Genomic DNA, 23,929 nt, shown 5'->3' with positions numbered 1-23,929 from the left:
AAAAATGGATTCATTTAATTGGTACGTATTTATAGTTTTAATTTTCCTTTTCGATTATTTAAAATTAATAATTTATTTTATTTACTTAATTTTATAATAAATTTAATTTGTTTAATTTTGGATTCAAACTCCAAACTCTATGTTTCTTCAACGTTATGTTTTTTTTATTTCATTTGTTTTTATTTAATTTGAAACCGCAAATGACTTAACTTTATGATTTGACATCTGTTTTAATTTGGTAAGATTATGTGAAATTTAATTTATTATTGTAGTTTATTTTATCTTTATTATTTATTGTATTTGTTTATTGATATTTTATTGTAATTTGAATCATAAGAATATAAATTTTGAATTCCATTCCATTGGATCTTGTTTTAAATACGATCTTCCAGTATTGTATTTAATTATTTTTTATTAGTAAACAATTTTTTAAAAATTTTCCATTTTATTCGTGACAAAATTTTTCTGTAATCTCTAAAATGAAGTAATGATAAAATTATTATTTTTTCCAATTAAAAAATTTGGAATTCATTTTGGAGACAGAAAAAGTTTTGAGATGGAATTTAATTTAAAAAAAACTATAAAAAGAAGATCTTAAGGAAAACTAAAATTTGTTGCTTGTATTGTGACAGCGTTTGCCATTGGAACATGGCTTCCAGCAGCTCTGACAGTGACAACAATGTGCCGCAATGGAAGCGGGATCTCATTCGACGCAGACAAGGTAAGGTGATCACCAGCAATTGTAGTGGTGGTGGTTCCGCATCTTCCTCGAGGGAATCAACCTGTGGCGCTGTAGTCGTGACCGCTTCTTTCGAAAGTTCACCAGTCGCGGGCAACATGCGTCTCGAAGCGGATGTCTCGCGTTGTTCCGACTCGGAGGACGTTCTTAATTCAGTTCCCGGTGGACGAACATCGGAAATTAATATCGAGAAAAGTAAATCGGAAAATTGTGATTTATATCGGGCAAAGAAAGTCGAGAGAAAAAGTGATATATTTCAATTATTAGAACTCTCGAAAAAAACACAACAACGACTTGATATGACACGTGAAATAAAAAAAGTGCCGGACGATTGCGAAAGTGACAGTTCCGAGGAATTGCAGTATGGACCGGGAATTGTCAATAAATTAAAAAGCAAGTACCTTAATTTAACGCTAAGAGAGACAAACAAGAATCGAGGCTCGGTGCAACGTTTTAGACGAGCAGCGAGTCTTGAGGATCTTCTCGATTGCGATGATGATCCACCGGAGAAAATGGTCAAAAGATTTGCCAAGAAAAATGTTGTAACAAAGGCAGAACGTTACAGAAACTCTTCGAGGGGTAATGACTCGATGAAAAGAGCGAGAAGCGTGGAGACTCTTATGAGGTACAATTCAGCACCAGAGGAACCAAACTCAAACCGGTTTGGGTCCATCTTCAAACAAGAACCCGTCAACGATCATATTATTCTCATCGACAGATCGTCCGCTAAGATTGAGAGTCGCCTCGTTGAGGAGAGACCAAAGGCTGTCAACAAACCCATGAGGATCAAACCTGTCCTGGCGGAAACTGAGAGACCACCGCCGGATCTAGTCAAGACCACAATGAGAATCTTTGAGGGTTCGACAAAGAAGCTCAAGCCAAAGGGCGAGGTCGCTGCTAAAGTTGCAACATTCAAGACAATTAATGATACATTCAAAGCTAAAAATCAGAAGAAAATCATTCCAAAACCACCGTTACAACCGAAACCATTTTTAAATGGCAACAATCGTACTTCCTGTTCGCCAAAGAAAATTATCCTCACCCAAAAACCAACCATAGAAGTGGAAAAACAAGAAACTCCCGGCGTTATCACCGAACCAATCGTTCAGTCCGTATCATCAGTTGTCTCCAAATTCCAACAAATCGAAAAATCCCTATCTCCCTCGCCATCACCTGAACCATCTTTCAAAGAAAGAGTCAAATTCTCCCCTGTCCCAAGTCCCGAACCTTCGCTCAATAAATTAAAATCCTCCCTCGAAATCAATGTTAAATCACCACCAGTGACACCAGTTTTATCACCAAGAATACAATCACCAGCATCACCGAAAAAAGATATCATTCGACAAAATTCCAGTCCCGTTCACAAATCCAGTCCTAGTCGTGAATTCGTTAAACAAATCTCCGAACCTCCAAAGTTTTGGCATCAAATGGAAAAGGAGAATATGAAACCTGAGATTAGTACAGTAACAGAAGAAAGTGACAATAAAGAAGAAATAGAGAATATTGAATTGAGGGAAAACGAAAAATCCGAAGATCTAGAATTAGATGATAAAGAAATTAAAGAAATTGAAGAAACGCAAGAAAACGTTACAGAAACCGATGGACCAAGGACCGTTTCAAGGTCAGCTTTGGATAACATAAGTAAAGCTGGAACAACCCTGCAGTTTAATTTCAATAACAAAAGCATCATTGATAAAAGTCATTTACCAATTTTAGCTCAAAATGGACAAACTAATAATGAAAAACTTTTATTAACAACAAGTGAAGATTTAAATAATAAAACTCGTATTCAAGAAAGACTTAATCCAGAAAAAATTGATAAACAAAAAGAGGACTCATCTAATGATAATCGACCAATGGGAGCAATTTCGAGTTTAGGATTAATTAAAACAGTGACAATGACATATCCACAATCTAATGAATCAAAAACGATAAGATATCATCATAAATCAGAGCCGCCTCAAAAACAAATTGGCATCATTCGACCATTGGTGTCGACAAAAACACAATTGCCACAACAAAATTTAAGTAACAGAGAACTTGAAAAAAATTTAATAAATCGAGTTAAAAGCATAGAACAACAACCAACAAAAGTTGTAGTGAGTTTAAAAAGTGCGGAGGAAATACAAGCTAAAAAATCCGATTCTAGAAGTGGTCTTTGGGATACGAAGCCTTGGAATCAGCAGAATAATACAATGGTCTTCAATTTTAGCGGCAGAAAGGATGTTCCTGACTATATCGAAAACGATGGCATGAACATCAAGAGGAAACGTGATAAACCAATTGTAAGTAATTTTTTTCATTTTAAATATTTTTTGTTTCAGAAAATGTTAATTTTGAACGAAGCTGAAGTACGCAACGTTTATGATAAACGATTTTTAAAGAAATAATTTTTTAAAATGAAAAATTCTATAGTTTTTTGTCTAAAAAATTTTTTTTTTTATAATTCATTGATTAATAAAAACTACGAGAAATATTTTTTAGGCAAAAATTATAGAATTTTTCATTTTAAAAAATTATTTCTTTAAAAATCGTTTATCATAAACGTTTTGCGTACTTCAGATTCGTAATTTTCAAAGTAGATATTTTTCATTAGACGTTTCCACCCTTATTTGGGGTAATTTATTTTCTAAAAAATAGACGGCAATGATAATTATAAATTAACAAATTTAATTTGTTTTTATACTTCCATTTCATTAATGTTACTATCATTTATTGATTAACTGTTAAAAAATTGAGGTTATGTAACCATCGATTATTTATCGATGATCACATAACTTCAATTTTTTAACATGTTTCCACCACGTTCTTTACCACATTTTTCTAAAATAATTTTTTAATAAAAAACAATTCAAAATGTTATTTTAATAATATTGGAGAACCCTCTTTTAGAAGTTAGAATTTTACACTTTTTATAAGGTTATAATGATAATATATCAACGTTCGGTTGAAGTTGTACTTTAATAGGAAATTATTAATTGCATTAATTGACAACGCATTAGAAATATTTATCAAGCGTGCATTGCTTAAATTTTGTTCACTTATAATAAATAAATTATTGATAATTATTTGAATCATAAAAATAATTAAAAATTTTCAAGTGTTGTGATTGTGAACTTAACTTAAATCTTATGTGATAAACATAAATAAAGGTTAGTGTATTTCATTTTATTTCGAAATAAATTTTTTCTTATTTAATTGCTCGCAATTTATAAGTTTTCGCTTCTCTCTTTCTTAAAATTCATAATAAAAGTATTTTTAATATCTTAATATTCAGTGCAGTGAATAAATTAATTAATAAATTTGTCAATAAGAGCATGCCAGCCATGACAGTTATACTTTGATACCAATTCAGGTATCAAAAAATGATCCCATATTCTGGATCATTTCTTGAAAATGATCCAAATATTTGGATCTATTTGATACCTTATATTGATTCAAAACGTTGTATGAGTTGATCTTAATTCTTGTATCAATTTGATACACACAAGAAAACTGTGTTCCTAACCAAAAATTTGCAAAACAACAATAAATAGCACAAAATCCTTAAAAAATTAGTAAAAAATATTAAAAATATATCCAAAACGTTTTATATACAGAATGATTTTTATGTTTCGTATCCCCTAAAAATTTTTTTAATCTTATTTTTTTCGTTTTTTAAGGCCATGTGGGAAATACCCACGTGACCCCCATGCAAAAAACATGGTATCGTATTACCAAGTATTCTCTGAAATGGTAAAGAATTTTTGGTTGAAATTTGTAAAATATGATAGAGAATAGCATTCAGAATGGCGCTGTTCTCGGTTTGAAGCAAAATTTTGCGTTTAAGTATTAAAAATAAAAGTTTGAAAATTGCCATTTTTGAACGAAAGTTGAAGTCAACATGGCGGGGGTACACACAGACGTCGCGTGAATGTATCAGTGGTCCAGGAACTAGCGCCAATTCGAGTTAGTGGCCGCTCAAAGAAATAAAAAAAACCAATTAACTCCACTATTAATTACTTCTTTTAAATTATTTCGCGTTCAATTATAGTAAATAAGTAGAACAGCCCAATTCCTTCAACCCTTTTTTATCATTCCTCAAAATTTCAACCCGAAATTTCTTCTTATTTCCGAGAATACTTGGAACTACCAAAAAGTGTCTTTGTCTCACATGGCCTTAAACAAAACAGTGTAATTAAAAAAAATTTTTAGTGTGCCTGGAACATAAAAATCAATCTGTATATTTTTAAATACAATTTTAAAAAAATGTAAATTCAAAAAAAAAATATTTTGAGATAAATAATTATTATTTATTACAAAATTAAAAATTTTTTTGCTAATAACTTAATAAAAAAGATATTAAATAACTTTTTCGTAAAAAAAACATAAAATTTCTCTGAAAACCATTACACTTTATTATACACGTTTTCTGTAGTTTTAATAAACTTTAACTATTTGTACAAAGTAAAATTACTCATTACATTTACCAAAGAATCAATCAAATTTAAAGGAATGTGAAATTCAACTAATGGTTTGACATTATAAAAATAAAAAATTTGTTGTCTATCTTTATCCTAACAACTTTGTGTTTTTTAGTGAAAACGATTTCCTATTTTTCAAATTCTAACAAACTTACATAAATTAACTAAATAAATGACTTCATGTGTGTATATCTTTGAGTGTGTTTAAAAATGTGCATATGTTTTTATGCATACATAACGTTGTTAAATTAAATATTAATAAAAGGCCAAAGAGCACAAAAATAGTACTCAACTGAACATGAACGTTCCGTGTAAATTTTTAAATTCAATTTATTAAAAAATAAAACTTTTAATTTATTAAAGAAAATTAAAAAACACTATTGTTAATCAGTAAAATATATTACAGTAATATTGAAGTCGAAACGTTTGAAAATGTAAGAAATTTTTATTATTTCTTTATCCGAAATTCACCAACATTAAACTATAAATAATTTACAAATTACTATTCCATTTTTGTTTCAAAATTTGTTTTTTGCTACGAATTATTTATTATTTAAACTGTAGTAATGAAAAACTTTAAAATAGGGGAGAGTGGGTTAAAAGCGAGATACATGAATAATGCTTAAAATTAATTTTCTAGAATTTTTCTAACAAAAATAATTTTTTGTTATTTAAATAGAATTTTCTTTTCTCTGAATGTTTATTTGTTCGAATTATTTTTTAATAGGATTTCTATTAAACTGATTTTCTATATTATATATTTTCTCTTTGTTCGACTTTTCATTTGTCAGAATTTGTATTTGTTCGAAGTTTCATTTGTAAAAATTTGTATTTATTATTACTTATTATTTATTCATTAGATAGAACTTTCTTTTAATCGAATTTCCATTCATTAAAATTATTTTTTGACAGAATTTTCATTAAACCGATTTTATAAATTACAGCCATAATCATCATTCATTATGTACTACAAGCATTACTGTTATTCATTATTTTTGTTATAAAAAAAAATATTGGAAATAATATTGAGTTTTTGTTGTGTTTATAGAGGTATTTATTGAGGTATTTTTAATAGTAAGAGGTTATTGTAGTAAAAAAGTTAATAGTATATAGCAATGCATATGTGTGTGTGTGACTTTTTTCTATAGATGACTGAATGAATCTTAAATAGATCTATAGGAGCGTAAAAATTGTTCATGACTCTTCGCTTTCTTTTGTTCTCACTTTACTTTCAATTATATTTTAGAACGATTTGCATACGGGACATAGTGAGAAGCATTTGATAGACCTGCTCAGAATATTAATTACTCATTAATATTCAAATCACATTGATGTTTAACATTCATCAAACATAAAGAAATTTGTATCTGTTTTTTATTTTACTAGTCACTTTAATTTGAACACTATGTAGGGCATTTCACCTACGATGATTTTCATTCAATTTTTTTTTACTGGAACATTTTTTTTAAATCTTTATGAAAAATAAAGAAAAATTTTAAATTATTTTTAATACAATTTCTGTTAAATACTAAATTAAAAAAAAAATCGAAAATCAATTAGTTCGGTTTTGAGCAAAATTTAATTTTAATTTTTTAGATGCACAAATATATTAGAACTGTCTCCCATTGTTGGGCCATTATTAAACCAATGGTTTATTTTCCATTGGGATTCTATTTTTATTAAAAAAATTTTTTTTTAATAATAGTTGAGATGAACTATTTATTGAGTGTAATAACTGTACTTTTGTAGCCGCATAAAAAAAGTAATATAAGATATAAATGATAAAAGCAAACATTAGAAATAGAAATCACTCTCGCTGTTGAAATCTCTGATGAAATTCAATATTATATTCTTGATATCCTTATAACTATACAGAAAGTGGAAATTAATAGACAGATCAATGTAGCATTACATATATACATAATTGGATCTCTATTTATATTTCTCTCAATTCAATATTTAATATACAATCTATGGTAAAATTAAATTCAATTTAAAAAACGGTTTTAACAAAAAGAAAATATTAAAGTAAATTACAATTTTGAAAAAAATAGTATTGAATCAAGAAAACCTATATACTTGACCATATTCAATACCAATTTATTTTCTTGATCCAAGAAATTTTTATTAGTTTAAAGTAAATTTTCTTGGATCAAGAAAATATTGATATGGTCAAGTGCATAGGTTTTCTTGATTCAATACTATTTTTTTCAGTGTAGAGTTTTTTTTTATTAATATAGTTTACATTATCTGAATATATCTTTTTGAATTTATATTTAACTAGCGATGTATTCCTCGCTCGCTAACGCTCGGTCGGTTATAGTTGTACTTATTGTTGTTTACTTATTGTAGTTTATGTATTATTATATATATATAATTTATGTTTAAAATTAATATATTATTAATATTGTATAAAATTTATCTTAATTTTGATCAGTATCATTGAAGGATGAAATGACAATTGTTAAATATTAAATGTTTTATTTTATTAAAATTATAACAACAATATTAATTATATTATATTATAATATATTTTTTTATCTTATATTATATTATATTATATTGCTGTAAATTGCCCCATAAACACATAGAGATTTTGCAAATTTTTTAGAGAAATGTTCATAATAAATCGAAAAACCTTTTAAAATATCGGTTTTTATTTTTATTATCCAGAGTAAACCTTTATAAAGAGATTTTAAAGGTATATATCCAAAAATTCGTAAAAAATTGCATAAAATTGCAAAATAACCCTTTTTGGGTTAAAAAATTGAAAAAAATTGTTTATAAGTAACTTTTTAAAAATAGAGTAATTTTAAAGGTATATATCCAAAAATTAGTAAAAAAATTGCATAAAATTGCAAAATAACCCTTTTTCGGGTTAAAATTAAAACAACATGTTACAAAAAAAAGTATGTAAAATTTTCTAAAAGCATGTGGCAAAGTATTTTGATTTATTTGAAAATAAGTGAAAATAGATTTTCCAAGGACGGTGTCGAGGTCATGGTGTCGGTGTCGCTTTTGAAAATTTGTTAACTTAATATAATAGAAGATTTTGAATAATTTATTATTAATTTTGAAAATTGTTCGCAGAATTTTTTTTTGTTCTATCCTTGCACAATTGTTTATTTGTAATTACATGGAAGTGTCAATTATTTTTTTTTTTTGGAAAAACAAAATGCCGTTGCTCACTTCTTGCATGTAAAACTTGAATATATCAAAATTACTTCGGTCAAAGATAATAATGACATATTATATTAATTTCCGTCACCTTGAAAGAATGAAAAAAAAAATAATTTTCATAAAAATATAGAGTTCGTAAAAAAAATACCTATTTATTTGTACTATGTAATACGTAACATATACATATAAGATAATTTATAAGCTTAAATTACTTGATAAGATTAAAGTTAGAAGATAATATCAGTGGCTCTAGAATGTCTCTTATAAATTATAGTTTTCTGTATATATAATTATATAATTACAATAATTTTTTTTTCTTCCTAAATAGAAAAATGTTTATCTCTTTCTGATAGAATCTATGATTTTTAAAAAAATATGTATAATCATATTCCGTTACTTTGCAAGAAAAGACAATTGGAAAATTTTATTCTGTTAAATTGAATCATTATATAGTAAAATGTTTCTGATTGTAGGTTTACAACGACACTTATTAACTTTTATATATCTTTCCAGTTAGTTTCATTCGTTTATAATTAATATTTTTTTTTTAATTATTGTTTTTTATTATAGGCTAATATAGGAGTATAAAAAAGGAGTTGTACTTTTTTTTTGTATAGAAAATATTACTTTTAGTGGATTATCGACCTAGTTTCTAAATCATTGACGTCAGTTTCTGTTTTACAGCCGGGAAGTAAAACATAATTAGGAAGTTAAAGAAATTTAAATGTCCGATTGGCTGATCGGTGTGGAAGTCGAGTAACATTTGCATCCGGATGAAATGATGACCACCACTGTCACGTCCTGTTTCAATAAACTCACTGATATCAGAGCATCCTATTTTCCAAACCTCTTATCACACTCTCGGAAACAATTCCTTTCTCCGAACTCTGTGATTTGAAACGCAATTTTCACCATGCAAAGTTTTACCACTTTTTTTCTTATCCAAATCATTCAATTTTGGTGTAAATTAAAAACTATTTGACCTAAATTCATCAATATAATATTTCTCCGAATTTTCATTTGCCAGAATTTTTATTTGTACCAAACTGTCTGTCATTTGATAGCAATTTTGAAAACTCAGAATTTTTATTTGACCTAAATTGCAAATGGTTAAATAAATATCCAACAAAAAATTTGTCGCGGGAAATTTAAAATTATTGATAAATCAAAATTTCCTTGATTATTCTGATTGCGATTAATTTTAAAATTCGCGCCAAAAATTTTCTATCGAATATTTGTTCGGACGTTTGCAATATCGGTCAAATGAATTCAAATATGAATTCAATTAAATGAAAATTCTTAAATATGAAAATTTAATTTAATATAAATTCTATTTTATAAAATTCGGTAACATAGAAGTTCGAGTTTATTAATTTCAAAACCGTAGAAATTCCAAAAAAAAATTCAGTATGTGAAATATTTGGGAGTCCCTAAAAATTGCTAATTTCAATACTTTTACTTTTTAAATGCTATTAAAAATATGTTTACATTTGAGAAAATTAAACAAATTTAAAAGATTGATTGAAATATAACGTGGAATCGCTCATATATGTAATATGTACATTCTTTTGTGAAAGTTTCGTCTTTTTTCATCTATCTACATTTAAATTTTATGTGACTATTTCCATATTTTGAAAATTAGATAAAAACCATAATTCGCCATAGAAATTTGTTGAGTATATATATATATATAGACTCTTTAATGCATAGATATTTTTATAACTTCAGCTTTATGAATGTTTGCATAACTTTTCGCATTCTTGGTATTTATCTAAGTTGATTATTCTATTGCTTATACTGCAATAAGTGATGCTGTACGATGTTTTATCAAATACAAAGAAAATATTATTTTAAAGGAAACATTCACAAATGACGTCACACACTTTTTTAGATGCAATTTTAGTAACATGGTTTTGTTTTAATGTAATAAATTTTAATTGTTCATTACTTGAAATTATTAAAACTTGCATACACTGTAAAAATTTTTTGGAAATAATCACTAACTTTTTCTAGTGAATGTTCCGTAATTTTTGAGGGAAATTATTTTCCTAAAATTTTGGGAACAATCACCAACTTTTTCTGGTGAGTGATCAAAATTTTTTTTGTGAAAATGCTTTTCCCCTAAAAATTAATGATTATTACATATTTAGGTGAAAATTCCCTAAGATTCTAATGAATTTTTTTTTCCTCAACAAATTGGTGAATATTATCAAAAATTTTAGCAAAAATTCCCTAAAATTCTAATGAATATATTTTCCCTAAAAAAAAGTGGTGAATAATACCTAAAAGAATTTTGGTTCAACTAAACTTTGGTTGTCTTAAACAAATTTTTTTCTAAGTTTATTATAAATAAACACAGCAAAAATATGAGTTTCAAAAAAGGTTTCTAGTATGTTCTTTAAAATATTTTCGTTATGTATAGAAACAAGAAGGGGTGGACATTTATATTACATAAATGTGATGTTTATTTCACGAACATTATGCTTCCTCGCAGAAAATATTTAATTTATTTTACATTACAAATTTTATAAATTTAGGTAAAATATATAGATCAATCAATTAGTTTCTATGTAAGGAATGCAATTTTGCGTAAAATTTTTGAAAATTTTTATTATAAGAAAAAAGAAAAAAAAATTTTAACAAAAACAAAAAATTTAGATTTTTTGAAAAAATAAAAATAATTATTTCATCTATATAAATTTAGGTAAAATATGAACTCAATATAGGTTAAAAAAATTCGTTTAACGCAAAGAATACGTTTTTAAAATAAATAAAGTGAAATTTTTATAATAAAAAGATTTTTTATCAAAAAAAGTATTTTTGACTTTTTGAAAAAATGGTCCCAAAAAAAATTGTGTGGATATTTTTTGAAATCATTGTGTTCGATTTTTGGTATTAGTAAGTAGAATTAGCATGCAAAATTTCAGGGCGATCCGTCAACATTTGTTTGAGATAATTTGTACACAAGAAGCGGTGCCATACACACTGTAAAAAATTTTTTGGTGAAATTTCCCAAAAATTCTGGTGACGCAAATTTGGAGGGCTTTTTGTGGAGTATTACCCAAAATTTTTTGGGGAAAATTTTCCTCAAATTTTTGTGGATATTTCTCAGATATTAGTAAATATTCCCCAAAACTTTCTGGGGAAAATTTTTCACAAAAGTTTGTGGATATTCCTCAAAATTTTTTTGTGAATGTTTCCCAAGCTATTTTGGTGAATTTTATCAAAAATTTTGTGAATGTTTTAAAAATATTGGTGAATATTTACCAAGATTTTTTGGTGAATTTTCTCCAAAATTTTGGGGTTATTTCACAAATATTAATGAATGTTCCCCAAGATTTTTTGGTGAATTTTCTCCAAAATTTTGGGGTTATTTCACAAATATTAATGAATGTTCCCCAAGATTTTTTGGTGAATTTTCTCCAAAATTTTGGGGTTATTTCACAAATATTAATGAATGTTCCCCAAGATTTTTTGGTGAATTTTCTCCAAAATTTTGGGGTTATTTCACAAATATTAATGAATGTTCCCCAAGATTTTTTGTGAATTTTCCCCATAACTTTTTGTGAATATTTCACAAATATTAGTTAATATTCCATAAGATTTTTTGGTGAAATAACTCTAAAATTTTGTGGATATTTCACATTTATTAGTTAATATCCCTTAAGAATTTTTTATGAATTTTCCCCAAAATTTTGATGACAATCCACAATTATTGTGTTATTATTCTCTACGATTTTGTGGTGAAATTTCCCTATAATGTTGTGCATTTTTCACAGTTATCAGTTAATATTCCCAAAGAATTTTTTATGAATTTCCCCCAAAATTTAGTTCATATTTCACAAATATTATTAAATATGCCCCAAGAGTTTTTGGTGAATTATTTTATTTTCTTGTTATTTTTGTATTGGTAAAATTTAAAAACAAATTTCTTTGGAATAAACAAAAATGAAGAAACGTGTTTCAACAGAATTTAATTTATTTTTTTAAAATTACTTTTAAAATATATCTATTATAATAATATAATATTAAGATAATAACAAAATGTAGACTTAATGAATTTCTATGTTTTATACATATATATTAAATTTATGGAGTATAAAAATTGGAATTGAACTCAACAATGTTGTCGATTAATTTTCCCGTCTTTGCATCTCTGCATATTTTTGTGGACTTCTTTGTCCACCGTTTGTGTCCTTCTGTCGGATTAATATCTAACAGCATTCTGAAATGTTTATTTATGGCTAAATTAAATACAAATAGTGATTGACAAAGATGTTAATATTAAGAGTTATTTTTTTGTATGATGTACTACATTTAAGATAAAATTTATTCAAATTTGTTCTATATAGATATGAAGACAAAATTAAGAGAGCAGAGAGTAAAACTTACCTCTGGACAAACTCTAAAGATGATGTTTTTCTTTCAGGGTAATTATATCCGAAAACATAGAAACAAAGTGTTAATAGTAAAACTCCCTCTAATACAGTATCGGCCTCTAAAACTTTCTCCCTCTCAATGAAAATGAGACATTCGCATTTTTCATCATAAAGTGAGTTTCCTGCAAAAGTAATTATACGTTTAATAAAAATATGAGTAATGATTTAAAGTACAGTAAATTGTAAATTTTATACCATATTTACCTTTTATTATTAATGATGGGCGTATTGAATCTGCTTTGTCCTTGATTTTATCTTCAGTAGCAAAAGAATCCTAAAAATAAAAAAAAATATTAATAAATTTTATTATACATATTTTTAAGACCCAAACATAACAGATTTTTTTATACTTACAACTAAAATGTAGAGCTCATCCTCTTTAAACTTTTTTGCAATAAGAGGCAAAAAAACTAATGTACTTGCCATATTACTAGCGAGATTTTCATTTGCTTTCTTTGCCTCACTTAAAATATCTTTCATTGGTGCAACAGCCTCAGGAAAAGATTTTTTTTTATTAAATTGTCCACAATAGCTTCTAAAAAAAACTATTATTTCTGGAATCTTTAATTGTATATTCTTATTCCAAACTTCTTTAATATTTTGTCCAAGCAAAGTGTTGGCATGCGAAAGAAAATACTTTTTTTCCGTTAGGTAAGGCCAATGATTTCTTAAAATATCCTCCAGAACTATTTTATGTACATCTCTTTTATTTATCATTATTCTTTGTGATGGATAAGTGTCACTCATTAATGACTCTATTTCTTCTGATGTACCTTCATCTGATCTTTTGTAATTTAACAAAATACTCTTCTTGCTTAATTGGGACTCATCAGTTTCATTTTCAGAAAGGGATGGCTCAAATGCGACACAGCCATAGCAGTCTTGATTATGACCATATCTTGATGTTTTGGTTTTTTTCCGGGTTTCCAGCTCCTCTGCATTATCTATTGACTCACTCCTTTTGCGCTTTTTGCTGATTGTTTTTAGAAATCTAGAACATTAATAAAATAATTCTTAGAGAAAAATTCTCGCTTAAAAGAGAATTTGATTAATAATTATTTGCACATACTTCAAACGTTCATAAATCCTAGTCCTAAGAGAGTCTATTCCATCAGAATAAATAGAATCCTCGCCATTTTTCCAGGTTCGTTTTTCAAAAGCCTTAGGAAAACGAGTAACTATTTCTTTAGCCATACGCAAGGCATCTGAATAAGTTGTGGTCTTTACTTCTATCATAAAATCTGCAACATTTCTTATTAATTGAAGCTCTTTAGAACATGAATTGTACGGAACATCATTAAAACCCTTTGGCGTAATATTTTGCCATTTTAGTGGTGTCATACAAGGTTCTTCATTAGTTAAGGTACTGTTAGAAGTAGATGGTGTTGGAGATTCAGTTGTTATTGTTACCTCATCTGTAAAAAATATGTTCAGTTATTCATACTTTATATAAAAGTCTATCTATGTACAATGTTAACACACGCTTATATAAACAGGTATTTATTATATAAAAAATTAACAATTCTTTAAAAGGTACTTGATTAATTTAAAAAGCACAATTCATAATTAAAATTTTTTACCCTTTATGATAGAAGATTGCAGTACTTCAGTTTCTCTAACTTGGGATGAAGAAATTTTCGATATCCATTCTTCATCTTCCTTCAAAATCATTATTACTCCCGGAGTATGAGTAATAAATTCAATCAGTTCATAAAAATCTTCAAAGTCAGTTCCATCGTCGTCTAACACAAACTGAAAGAAAAATCCATGATCCCAAAATTTCGGGAATAGTATTTTCACCAAAAATTACGGAACATTCATCAGAAAAATTTGGTGATTATTCCCAAAATTTTTTACAGTGCACATTAAAATAATTGATTGATAATTAGTTCAGTTGTAATGTTAGATTGGCGTGAGGATCAAATAAAGAAACCTTTTTCTTTTTTTTTAGAAAATTGTCAGACGTTTCTGCTCAAATGGGAGCCTTCATCAGTGACGTAATTTATTGTCTATAAAGTATACTATTTAGGGGTATATATATATATTTGCATTTTTAAAAATCGTACTTCAACTTTACGCTAGAAAGATTGAATTGATATAGTTTCAATCTTGAAAAGTGCGAATATTTATATTTCATTGGCTTAAAGTTTTTTGTCCAATCAATGACATGTAAAGATTGACTTTTCGAGATTAAAAATATTATTTCTTCTTCTTCTTATTCATAGTATTCATAGCTCATATTTATTATCTCAAATTCTCCCTATTAAGGGTCACGTCCAAATTGCAAAATAACACTTTTTTAGGATTAAATTTGGAAAAAGATGTTGAAACGGTAAAATATGTAAGATTTTCTAAAGGCATATTATACAAAAGATTTTGATTTATTTGAAAATAAGGGTAAATAAATTTTTCAGTGCCCGTGTTGCTATTGGAAATTTTTAACTTATTATAATAGAATTTTGGGTAATTGTTGTTGTAATTTGTTCCGTGTGGTTCAAAAATATTTAAAATCATATACTTTTTAGCTAAAATATTGTTGATTCAGTAGCATAATATTCTGAATGAATATGAAAAATTTCACGTAGAAGTATTCTTGTCAGCATAAAATGAGGAGTAATAAAAATATGATATTAGAAGAAAAATTTGAAATATGTTGTTTTTGTCGCTTTCAACAAGACTTCCTAGGCTTTTTAGAAGTTGGTGATGAGCATTATTATTATTATTGTTGTTCACTTTCCGCAAGACAAGTGTTGTTATACACGAAGACGCTCTTTATTGCACTGTTAGAATATACCTTCATGCATGTCTTGCAAGTTATAAGTGCACTTATAAAGAGCCGTAATATGGATGCTGCGTGTCCGTTTTAATTTACAGAAATGAATTGGACAGCGCTGCACCTTTTCTTGAGATTTCTTACGAACACTTGAGCAATAGGTCAATTTAAAAAGGTCAAGCGCGAACATATATAGCAAACATGTAAATGAGCTTCATCCTCACACTTTGAGCTTTTCTTTATTAGAACTTTATTAAAATATTTGCTTTTTCAACCAAATTTGAATATTTCCCACATTATTGGAATTTTTGTGGTGACGAATTAAAAAAATTATCAAATTTTTATTTAGTAGAATTTTATAAATAAAAATGGTTCTAAATTATTTTTCATGATTAGGAAATCGACAAAAAAAAATTCGGTTAAATACTTTATTCGAGGTAAAAAATATTTTTTTTTTGTTTTTAAAATATTAAATCAGTTGCATTTTGTCAGTCTATCTAGTTTGTCATTCCGACCATATATTGGCTTCTTTAACAGTGATGTCAGAGTCAATATTGATTGAAAATTAAGAAGCTTCTTTGGTCTAGAATGTCGTTGTTCATATATCGTGTATTCGAAAAAAAGTATTTTAACTAATCTTTTATTGATGACTAAATTAAATAGCAAAATACGGAATTTATTTCAGATTTAATTTTCATTCAAATAACGCATATATTAATTTTTTTTAAATAAAAATTATATTTTTAATACATCATAATTTAAAAAAAGAATACAGTTTATTTTGAAATTTATTGACATTTAAAGAATATATATCAGGATTTTACGTAAGATTTCAAAAGAGACCGTTTAAGTTTTATACCATTTAAAAGCAGTTTTTTTTATTTGCCGTTTAAGGAGAGAATTACTCTTTTAACTCTTAAAATATTTTGCAATGAAGCAGCAAATTTTCTGTCCTTTTTTTAGTCTTCATTTGTCAGCTGTCCGAGAGCTGACTATATGTTTACTTCTTTGTCCTTGAATTTGGAATTTTTATGGAGTAATTTTTCTCTCCTTTTTTTTCTATATATATATATATATAAATCACATCGTTTCTTCATGAAATTATTGTGATTACAGGTCGAGTAAATTCTTATTCTCAAGGTGTGAAAGCTATTTTTAATCAATAATAGATGGCCTCATAAGATAAATTCTCATCAACTAAATAAATCGTACCCTCCATTGATTAGATACACCTTTATAATATAATATGACTTTTACCAATTTTTTTTAAGAACTTCTAAAATTGGAGAAAGTACAATAATGAGCAAATTACGTATATAATTTTTGTTGTTGTTTTATTTACATTTAATTTCTATTATTTTTTTAGTCTGTAAATATTTATACATATTTATATAATATAATTAATTTCTAAATATATTTTTATTTATTATTTTTTTTTTAATATATAAAAATATTAAATTATTTTCAATTTATTTTAAAATTCTAGACTTTAAGTAAATATAACTTCTGATAAAACGTTTCAATTTCCTATATTTGCTTGAACTTTAAAATAAATGCTTTTTTATCGAATGTTACGCGCTTAAGTGAGTAAAATTTCTCCTTGAATAAAATGAGTCACCTATATATATGTAATAAAATTTATGTATTTGTGAACAACAAATTGTCATAGTTTTACTTTTTATAAAAAAAAATTGAATCATTCTTATTAAAGTAATTCACCAACTATATTGATTTTACCAAAATTGGGAACGCATGAATTACCCATAAAAATCATTATAATTAAAATTTTCATTTGAAAGAATTTTATTAGTTATAATTTTTTTAGGCGCATTATCATTTTTTGAATCTAAAAAATAATTATATCTAATAAAATTCTTTAAAATAAAAATTTTAGTTAGTGATTTTAATTCATGCATCCCCAAAATTGAATAATTAAAATTAAACAAATTTGAAAGAAGTCCTTGAGGTTTTTATAAATGTTAATTGTTCAAAAAAACGTTTTTCTTATATTATTTGTCTATAACTTTATAGACAAATAATTTTTATTATTGAATTAAAGACAAATTATCAGTTTGATAAAAATTTATAAATTATGTATATTTTTATTTTAAATTATACATTAATAATTTTTGAAAATATTTATATATGTAAATAAAAATTTATTTATTTAAACTTTCAAAATTTTAGAGATATTATTGTTGAATATAGAATATAAAATTTAAAATTAAAATTATCGTGACTATAAATCGGAGGCAAAAATACGCAAAAGTATTGGAATGGAATTAGACTTGAGTTTTGAGAAACGAAAAATCGCTGTATAAATTGTCTTCTGCCGATTCCCCTTCACTTAAATTAAAGGCTTCAAAAACCTGTCTTCTCGAAGGGTTTCTATACCAACATGTTTCAGGGCCGTATAATTGCGTGTTCTTTGCTCTATATATAAACTGGAAAAATTATTTTTGTAATATAAGGAGAGCTTAAGAGCTTATGATAATTACTTTTTGAAAAAAAAAAAATTTTTAAAGACACATTTTACCTTTTAGTTTTTCTATTATGATAAAATAAAAAAATGAAAATACAGTATTATTTTTGAATTATTTTAATTAAAATTAAAAAGTATTTTTAAATATTTTAGAATCACTAGCTTTTCGAAAAAAATTTGAAGCAAATAGGGCCAATTTCTAAACATTTTAATCGGCATATTAGATCCACCATTTTGAATTTAAAAAATTGACATTTGATTCGTAATCAGTGACCCCGAAAAACCCGGGGTAATAAGTTTCAAGCAAAGATCACAGTTTTAAAAAAAGTCGTTCACCACATTCGATTTGCCACTTAAAATTTTTAAAAACTGTTATCGAATTTGTAATCAGTGACCCTGAAAACCCCCAAGAAACGAATTTCAAGTGAATTTGATCAGTTTTAAAAAGTCATCCGCCATATTGGATCCGCCATTTTTAATTTTCAATTTTGACAATAGATTCTTTATCATTAACACTGAAATTTTGAAATACCATTTGAAATTTAATGTTTTTTTATGCTGTAGTTTTAAAGCTTTATCAGATACTATTCAGTTTATGAATATTGAAAACTTCACTAAACTCAGATAATTCCAATGACGATAACTAAGAGCCAATAAAGATTTTTAAAGGTGACGAATAGATTTTGTAACGAACTTTTTGAAAATCAGATTATACTCAATTGTATCATTATGTTATATCACTTAAATTATTTTAAAGTAATATTTAAAAAAAAAAAATTAAACAAAAACTTACTGAAATGAAAAACAAAAAGCATTGTCAAATAACACTTTGTTTTTCCCTATGACAACTAAACAATAACCCCTTAAGAAAAATACAATTATATCTATAACAATGTTAAAAAAAAATCTGGCATCTATTCATAACACAAAGTCCGGAACTTTGCAAACTCTGTCAAAACTCGACAAAGTTTTGCACATAAAAACATATTTCCTCACATTGTTTGCAGATGTTTTCTTTTATCTCACGATATTCTTCAGATACACAGACTATAACTATTATTATATTTTTTTAGGGTCAGTTGAGATAAATTTAAACAAAAAAATCTAATTTTCCTCAATAACGCAATTCTCTTTTTCTTTTAAAATTAAAAAAAAACTTTCGTTTTTAGGGTTACAAAACTTCTTAATACACTAAATTTATCAGATACATTTTTTTGCATGAAAAATTTTTACAAAGGCGAAAAATACACACCTCTAAAATTGTTTAAATTGTCTCAAATCAAATAACTGTGGAAAAGTTTTGTTAAATTCAGTGATAGGTATATTATAGTGAGTAAATATTAATATTATTCAAAATTGTTGAATGAAGAACTAGTGCAGCTTCTCTAAAAATTGGACATGGAGAAATACATATATAAATGCTTCGAAAGTAATTATAACGAATTCAGTTTCGTACACTTAACCTAAAAATGAAAATTAAATATTTGATTATTAGAACAAAATTTTTATATAAAATAAAAGGAAAATATTAAAAATAAATTTCTTTTTTATAATTACGTAATTTTTGTTATTAGAAGAAGGAATTATAAAATTAAGACCTTAATGTCAGATAAGAGCGTGAAAAAGTTATTTCCCGAGGAGTGATTGAAATTAAAATTTTGGGATAACTGGAAAAATTTGAAAGATACATATTTTTTCTTTCGTAAATTTTTGTTCATTTAAATAAATTAAATTTTAATACCAATATTTATCGAATATATTTAACTTTACTGCATTTCATAAAATTGTTTTGCATAAATATTGCAGCATCTTTCTGTTTTAAAACAATTGAAATAGTAATAATTTTTTTCGAAATAAAAATTTTTTTTTAAATAAACAGAGTCAAAATTCGTCCGAGACAAAAAATCCCGAAATTGAGAAACCAAATAATAAAACTATGATTTCATTATAAATACCTTCATCTCATTCATTATTTAAATTTTTGATCCTTCGAGCCGGATTATAAGAGAGTGAGTTTCGGTTATTGTTTTTTATATTTCTTCCCTTATCGGGAATTGTCATAATACAAATTCGCTATTACAACCTTTAGTTTGCCACTTGGGTCCCTCTTGTTTCTTTTAAACAAAAAATAAAGAACAATAAAAAAGTCTTTTTGACTTCGATTCACTTCTTCATTCAAAGACAATAATCATCTCTTAGGAGACATTGTTGGAGGTCTAATTTAGGAAAAGTAGCATCCGGTCACTCGACCATGGCAAAACCTGAAAGGAAACATACACTTGTTCGTAAATACATATACGTATATATAAAAAACTATGTGTGTGAGAAATTGAATGGTGATTGTTGTATATTCTGAAAAGACTTGTGTGAGTGTCGTTGTAGGTTCTTCTTGTACACAAGTATTCTCGTATTCACACGTGGAGGTTCTGGTCGCGTGCATGTGCAATTATTGTACAACTGTCGACTCACACACCAGAGTTCAAGGTCCATATAGCTAGTGATACTAGGTGGATGGATAGTAGTAAAAAAAAAGGATGAGAACTTCTCATGAAGTCAGAAACCCCATCGGCAAGGTCATTGCCACCCGACTTACATATTCGTAAGCCATGCCGGTTTCGTATTTCAGTATTCTTTGCTTTTCTGTTGCGTAAATTATATTGACGCTCCCTTTTTCTTTCATCACCTCCAAAACTTGTACAGTGTGCGCGTATATTCGATGATACCTTTATTTTAAATGCATCGGCATTTCTCATTTATTGGAAATTTTTATTTATTAATATCGAAAGTTTTGTTTTATAATTGTAATTACAATACTAATTTTTTCTAGAAAAAATCGATATTGACCATTTTTAGAATCATAATCTGATTCATTTAAATGCTTTTAATTGTTTCTGTAACGTAAAAGGCTTTTGACAAAGTAGACCGGGATATATTATGGACAAAATAGGAAGTTTTTAAGAATGATAAAGAAAATTTACAAAGATACTAAATGCGAAGTGATAACAGAAGAAGGAACGTCTCTTGAGTTTCAAACCAAGAAGGCAAGACTGTCCGCTCAGCTCGGCATTATTCAAAATTTACATTAATGATATTGAAGACATGTTAAGAAAGAAAAACAAAGGCAGAACTGCTATTAGTGGTGCAACTACTGGGGTGAAAATATTTGTATTAATATACGCAGACGATTTAGCTCTAATTGCGGAAGAAAAGGCAGAATTACTTAAGATGTTGAAGACACTAGAAAATTAGACAAAAATAAATAAAATGGAAGTTAACACTGAAAAAACAAAGGTTAATTAATTAATATTAAGAATTAAGTATCAGAAAGGTTTGTATAAGTCAATAACAGCAAACTAAATATGTAATACAATTATATTTCTTCAATTGTGTGTGTACAATTGGTAAAGTGTGTTGAAAGTTACGGTATGTTATTTGAAATTATACCGTGATTCGCGAGTTACAATACTAGATAATCGAGAATGAAATTTTATATGACTAAAGGATCGCGATAATGATCCTCAGTCGTCGACCAGTAGTTTTATTCTGATTTGTAAATTGTGAAGTTTTATGCAAAGAACACCCACAAAAAAAGGTGGCGTTGATACCACTTTATGAATTTTACAGTACATAGACAAATCTGAACGAAAATGTTTATGGGTATATGATTAGTGTTTGAGAGTAATTATCCTAATCCCCTGAACGTAGTTCCTTCTTTTACAATGGTCATATAATTTAGAAGTACCCTTCTGTGAATTGGAACTTAACAATTGATATTTTGTATACTTTGCTCACAATTTTATAATATTTATTTAAGATAAATATAAAAATAATCAAAAAATTGATGTTAGTGTTGTAAAGTGTACTGTTGTATTCTGAACCTAAGTACCTATTATAATTTCGACAAATTCACTTTATTATTACAAAAAAAAATATGAGTTGGGAAGCAACATGACTTTTAAAAACGGGGGAAGAAGGAAAAAAGAAAAAACAATATGGAAATATGGGCAAACTGAATTAGAAAAAGTGAAAGAATTCAACTACTTAGAATTTTGGTTTACAAGTCGAAACAATTACAATACTCAAATCAGAAAAGTTACTGGGAAAGTACAACAATTAATCAACAAAGCATGGGAAGAAGCGAAAAGAGCAGCAATAAATAAATTAAATAAAAAATTATTTCTAATGGTTTCGACTGTCAAAGCAGGGGCATTATATGAAGTTGAAATATGGGGGATGGCAAAAGAAAGAAAAAATTGAACGAGTACAGGCAAAATTCGTCAAAGCAAGCATAAGTTTACCGAAGAATACTCACATTTGAAAAATGGAAACAGGAAGAAGAGAAATTGAAATTGAGGCTTTTAGAAGGAGTATAAATTTCATAATAAAAATGTCACAATTAGACGAAGATAGATGGGCATACAAATGTTTAAGGGAAGAAGTAAGAGGAATCAAAAACGGGAATCCAACGAATTGGGGAAAAAAATGGCAGGGGGTCTAAAAGAATTGGGAGATGGGCGAATAATAAACATGATTTGGGACAACGAATCTGAAGTGAGCATGTTAGTGAGAGCCAAGGAATTAGTATCAATAAAAGAAGAATGGGCTAAAATATTGATAAATCCAGTTACTGCAACTATTATAAAGAGATTAAAAAAAGCAAAGAAATGGAGGAATATTGGTACAAAAAGGAACACGTACTGAGTTGTGAAAAAATCTTGGAAAAAATGAGTAATGAAGCAAGGGATCTATGTCTGATTATTGAATTTTATAAATATTAGATTCTTGAAAGTCGCTTGTTTTATTTTCATATTTTTTTGTTGGGGTTCCCTACGGTACCTACTTTCTCATATTATTTTATTTTCTTAATTTTATTAAATTAACTGGCGTCCGCGTGGTTTTTAATATTTATCATTTAGCCAAATAGAGTCCCAGCAACTCTAACCCGGTAGCGCTGCGTGAGGAATAATTTCATATATTCTTTTATAAATTTAGTCATTTATTTTCTTATTTAATTATTTTTCTCAAGTAAAAATTGTTTCGTCTCAAATTAAAATATTTACCGTTAAGAAAATTTTAAATAATCAATTACTATGTTATGACGAAATTAACCCATTAATAATCCAAATAGACCGCAGGGAATTTGTTTGAATAAATAAATAAATTTTGAACATCGTTAACAAAACTATCAATAGACAATAGACAAGAAGATGAAAAGATTAATATTGGAGACACATCTATCTTTCTATTTAATAATCTAAATGTTGAATGTTTCTTGGCCTCGATCGTTTCTGGTCCGTAATATGATTTTAGGTTATGATCCGTGACCGTATTTTTCAGATTAAAAAATATCCTATAACTAGAATTCTCTCAAAGCAAACGACAAACATTGTAAACAATAATTCGATCAGTAAAGGGAGAACAGAATATATATACCGTTAGGTGACTTGGAAAGTAATTGTAGATTTTTTTTTTTAAATATTTTATTAACCATTTTTAAAGGTAAGAATATTTTTCTTAATAGTGGATTAAATCCTGTAATTGAAGAGCATAGTGACAATCAAAATTTTTATAACATCTTGTCGTATTAACGGTAAAGACGAGTCATCTTTAAGGAAGTTGACTAATTGAAAAGAATTCTAAGACTGGTTTTGGGTTTTTTTTTTTGTTTCCAGTCGCAAAATATTATATCGTTCACCCCAACTCGAATATATTTATAAGAAATTTTGAAAAAAGAATAAAATTGTTTTTTAGAAAATTTGGGCCTAAATATTTAAATAATTATATTTTATATTATTATTATTATTATTATTATTATTATTATTATATTCCTTCTAATGTTTAAATTATAAGCCT

The 23,929-nt window shown here is 26.9% G+C and overlaps 2 protein-coding genes across 7 annotated transcripts in view; one reads left to right on the top strand and one right to left on the bottom strand.

Annotated features, from left to right (window-relative positions):
* LOC127285260 (uncharacterized) overlaps window positions 1–23,929 on the top strand; it is a 60,126-nt gene that overhangs the window by 4,600 nt on the left and 31,597 nt on the right. For both annotated transcript variants that reach the window (XM_051311174.1, XM_051311176.1), the window contains exon 2: window positions 633–3,024. In XM_051311174.1, coding sequence (XP_051167131.1) covers window positions 649–3,024 — 2,376 coding nt within the window. In that variant the 5' untranslated portion in view covers window positions 633–648. The remainder of the gene's footprint in view (window positions 1–632; window positions 3,025–23,929) is intronic.
* The window catches only part of LOC127285264 (uncharacterized), a 43,083-nt gene continuing 31,548 nt past the window's right edge, over window positions 12,395–23,929 (bottom strand). Inside the window, exons 1-8 of one of the 5 annotated variants that reach the window (XM_051311183.1) lie at window positions 19,634–19,744; window positions 19,329–19,539; window positions 14,402–14,573; window positions 13,891–14,236; window positions 13,176–13,812; window positions 13,026–13,095; window positions 12,775–12,943; window positions 12,395–12,607 (exon numbers count right to left, since the gene is read on the bottom strand). In XM_051311183.1, the coding sequence (XP_051167140.1) occupies window positions 12,472–12,607; window positions 12,775–12,943; window positions 13,026–13,095; window positions 13,176–13,812; window positions 13,891–14,236; window positions 14,402–14,492 (1,449 nt within the window). In that variant the 5' untranslated portion in view covers window positions 14,493–14,573; window positions 19,329–19,539; window positions 19,634–19,744 and the 3' untranslated portion in view covers window positions 12,395–12,471. Of the gene's footprint in view, window positions 12,608–12,774; window positions 12,944–13,025; window positions 13,096–13,175; window positions 13,813–13,890; window positions 14,237–14,401; window positions 14,574–19,328; window positions 19,540–19,633; window positions 19,745–20,031; window positions 20,338–23,929 lie in introns of those variants that run through there. The other 4 variants (XM_051311181.1, XM_051311180.1, XM_051311185.1 and 1 more) reach the window with 4 other exon arrangements.

Source organism: Leptopilina boulardi, unplaced genomic scaffold (genome assembly GCF_019393585.1).
Source record: "Leptopilina boulardi isolate dan_hultmark-lab unplaced genomic scaffold, ZJU_Lbou_2.1 LbouV2_330, whole genome shotgun sequence".
Classification (NCBI taxonomy): Eukaryota; Metazoa; Arthropoda; class Insecta; order Hymenoptera; family Figitidae; genus Leptopilina; species Leptopilina boulardi.
Note: the sequence above shows the minus strand (reverse complement) of the source record. Positions and strands in the feature narration are given on the sequence as shown.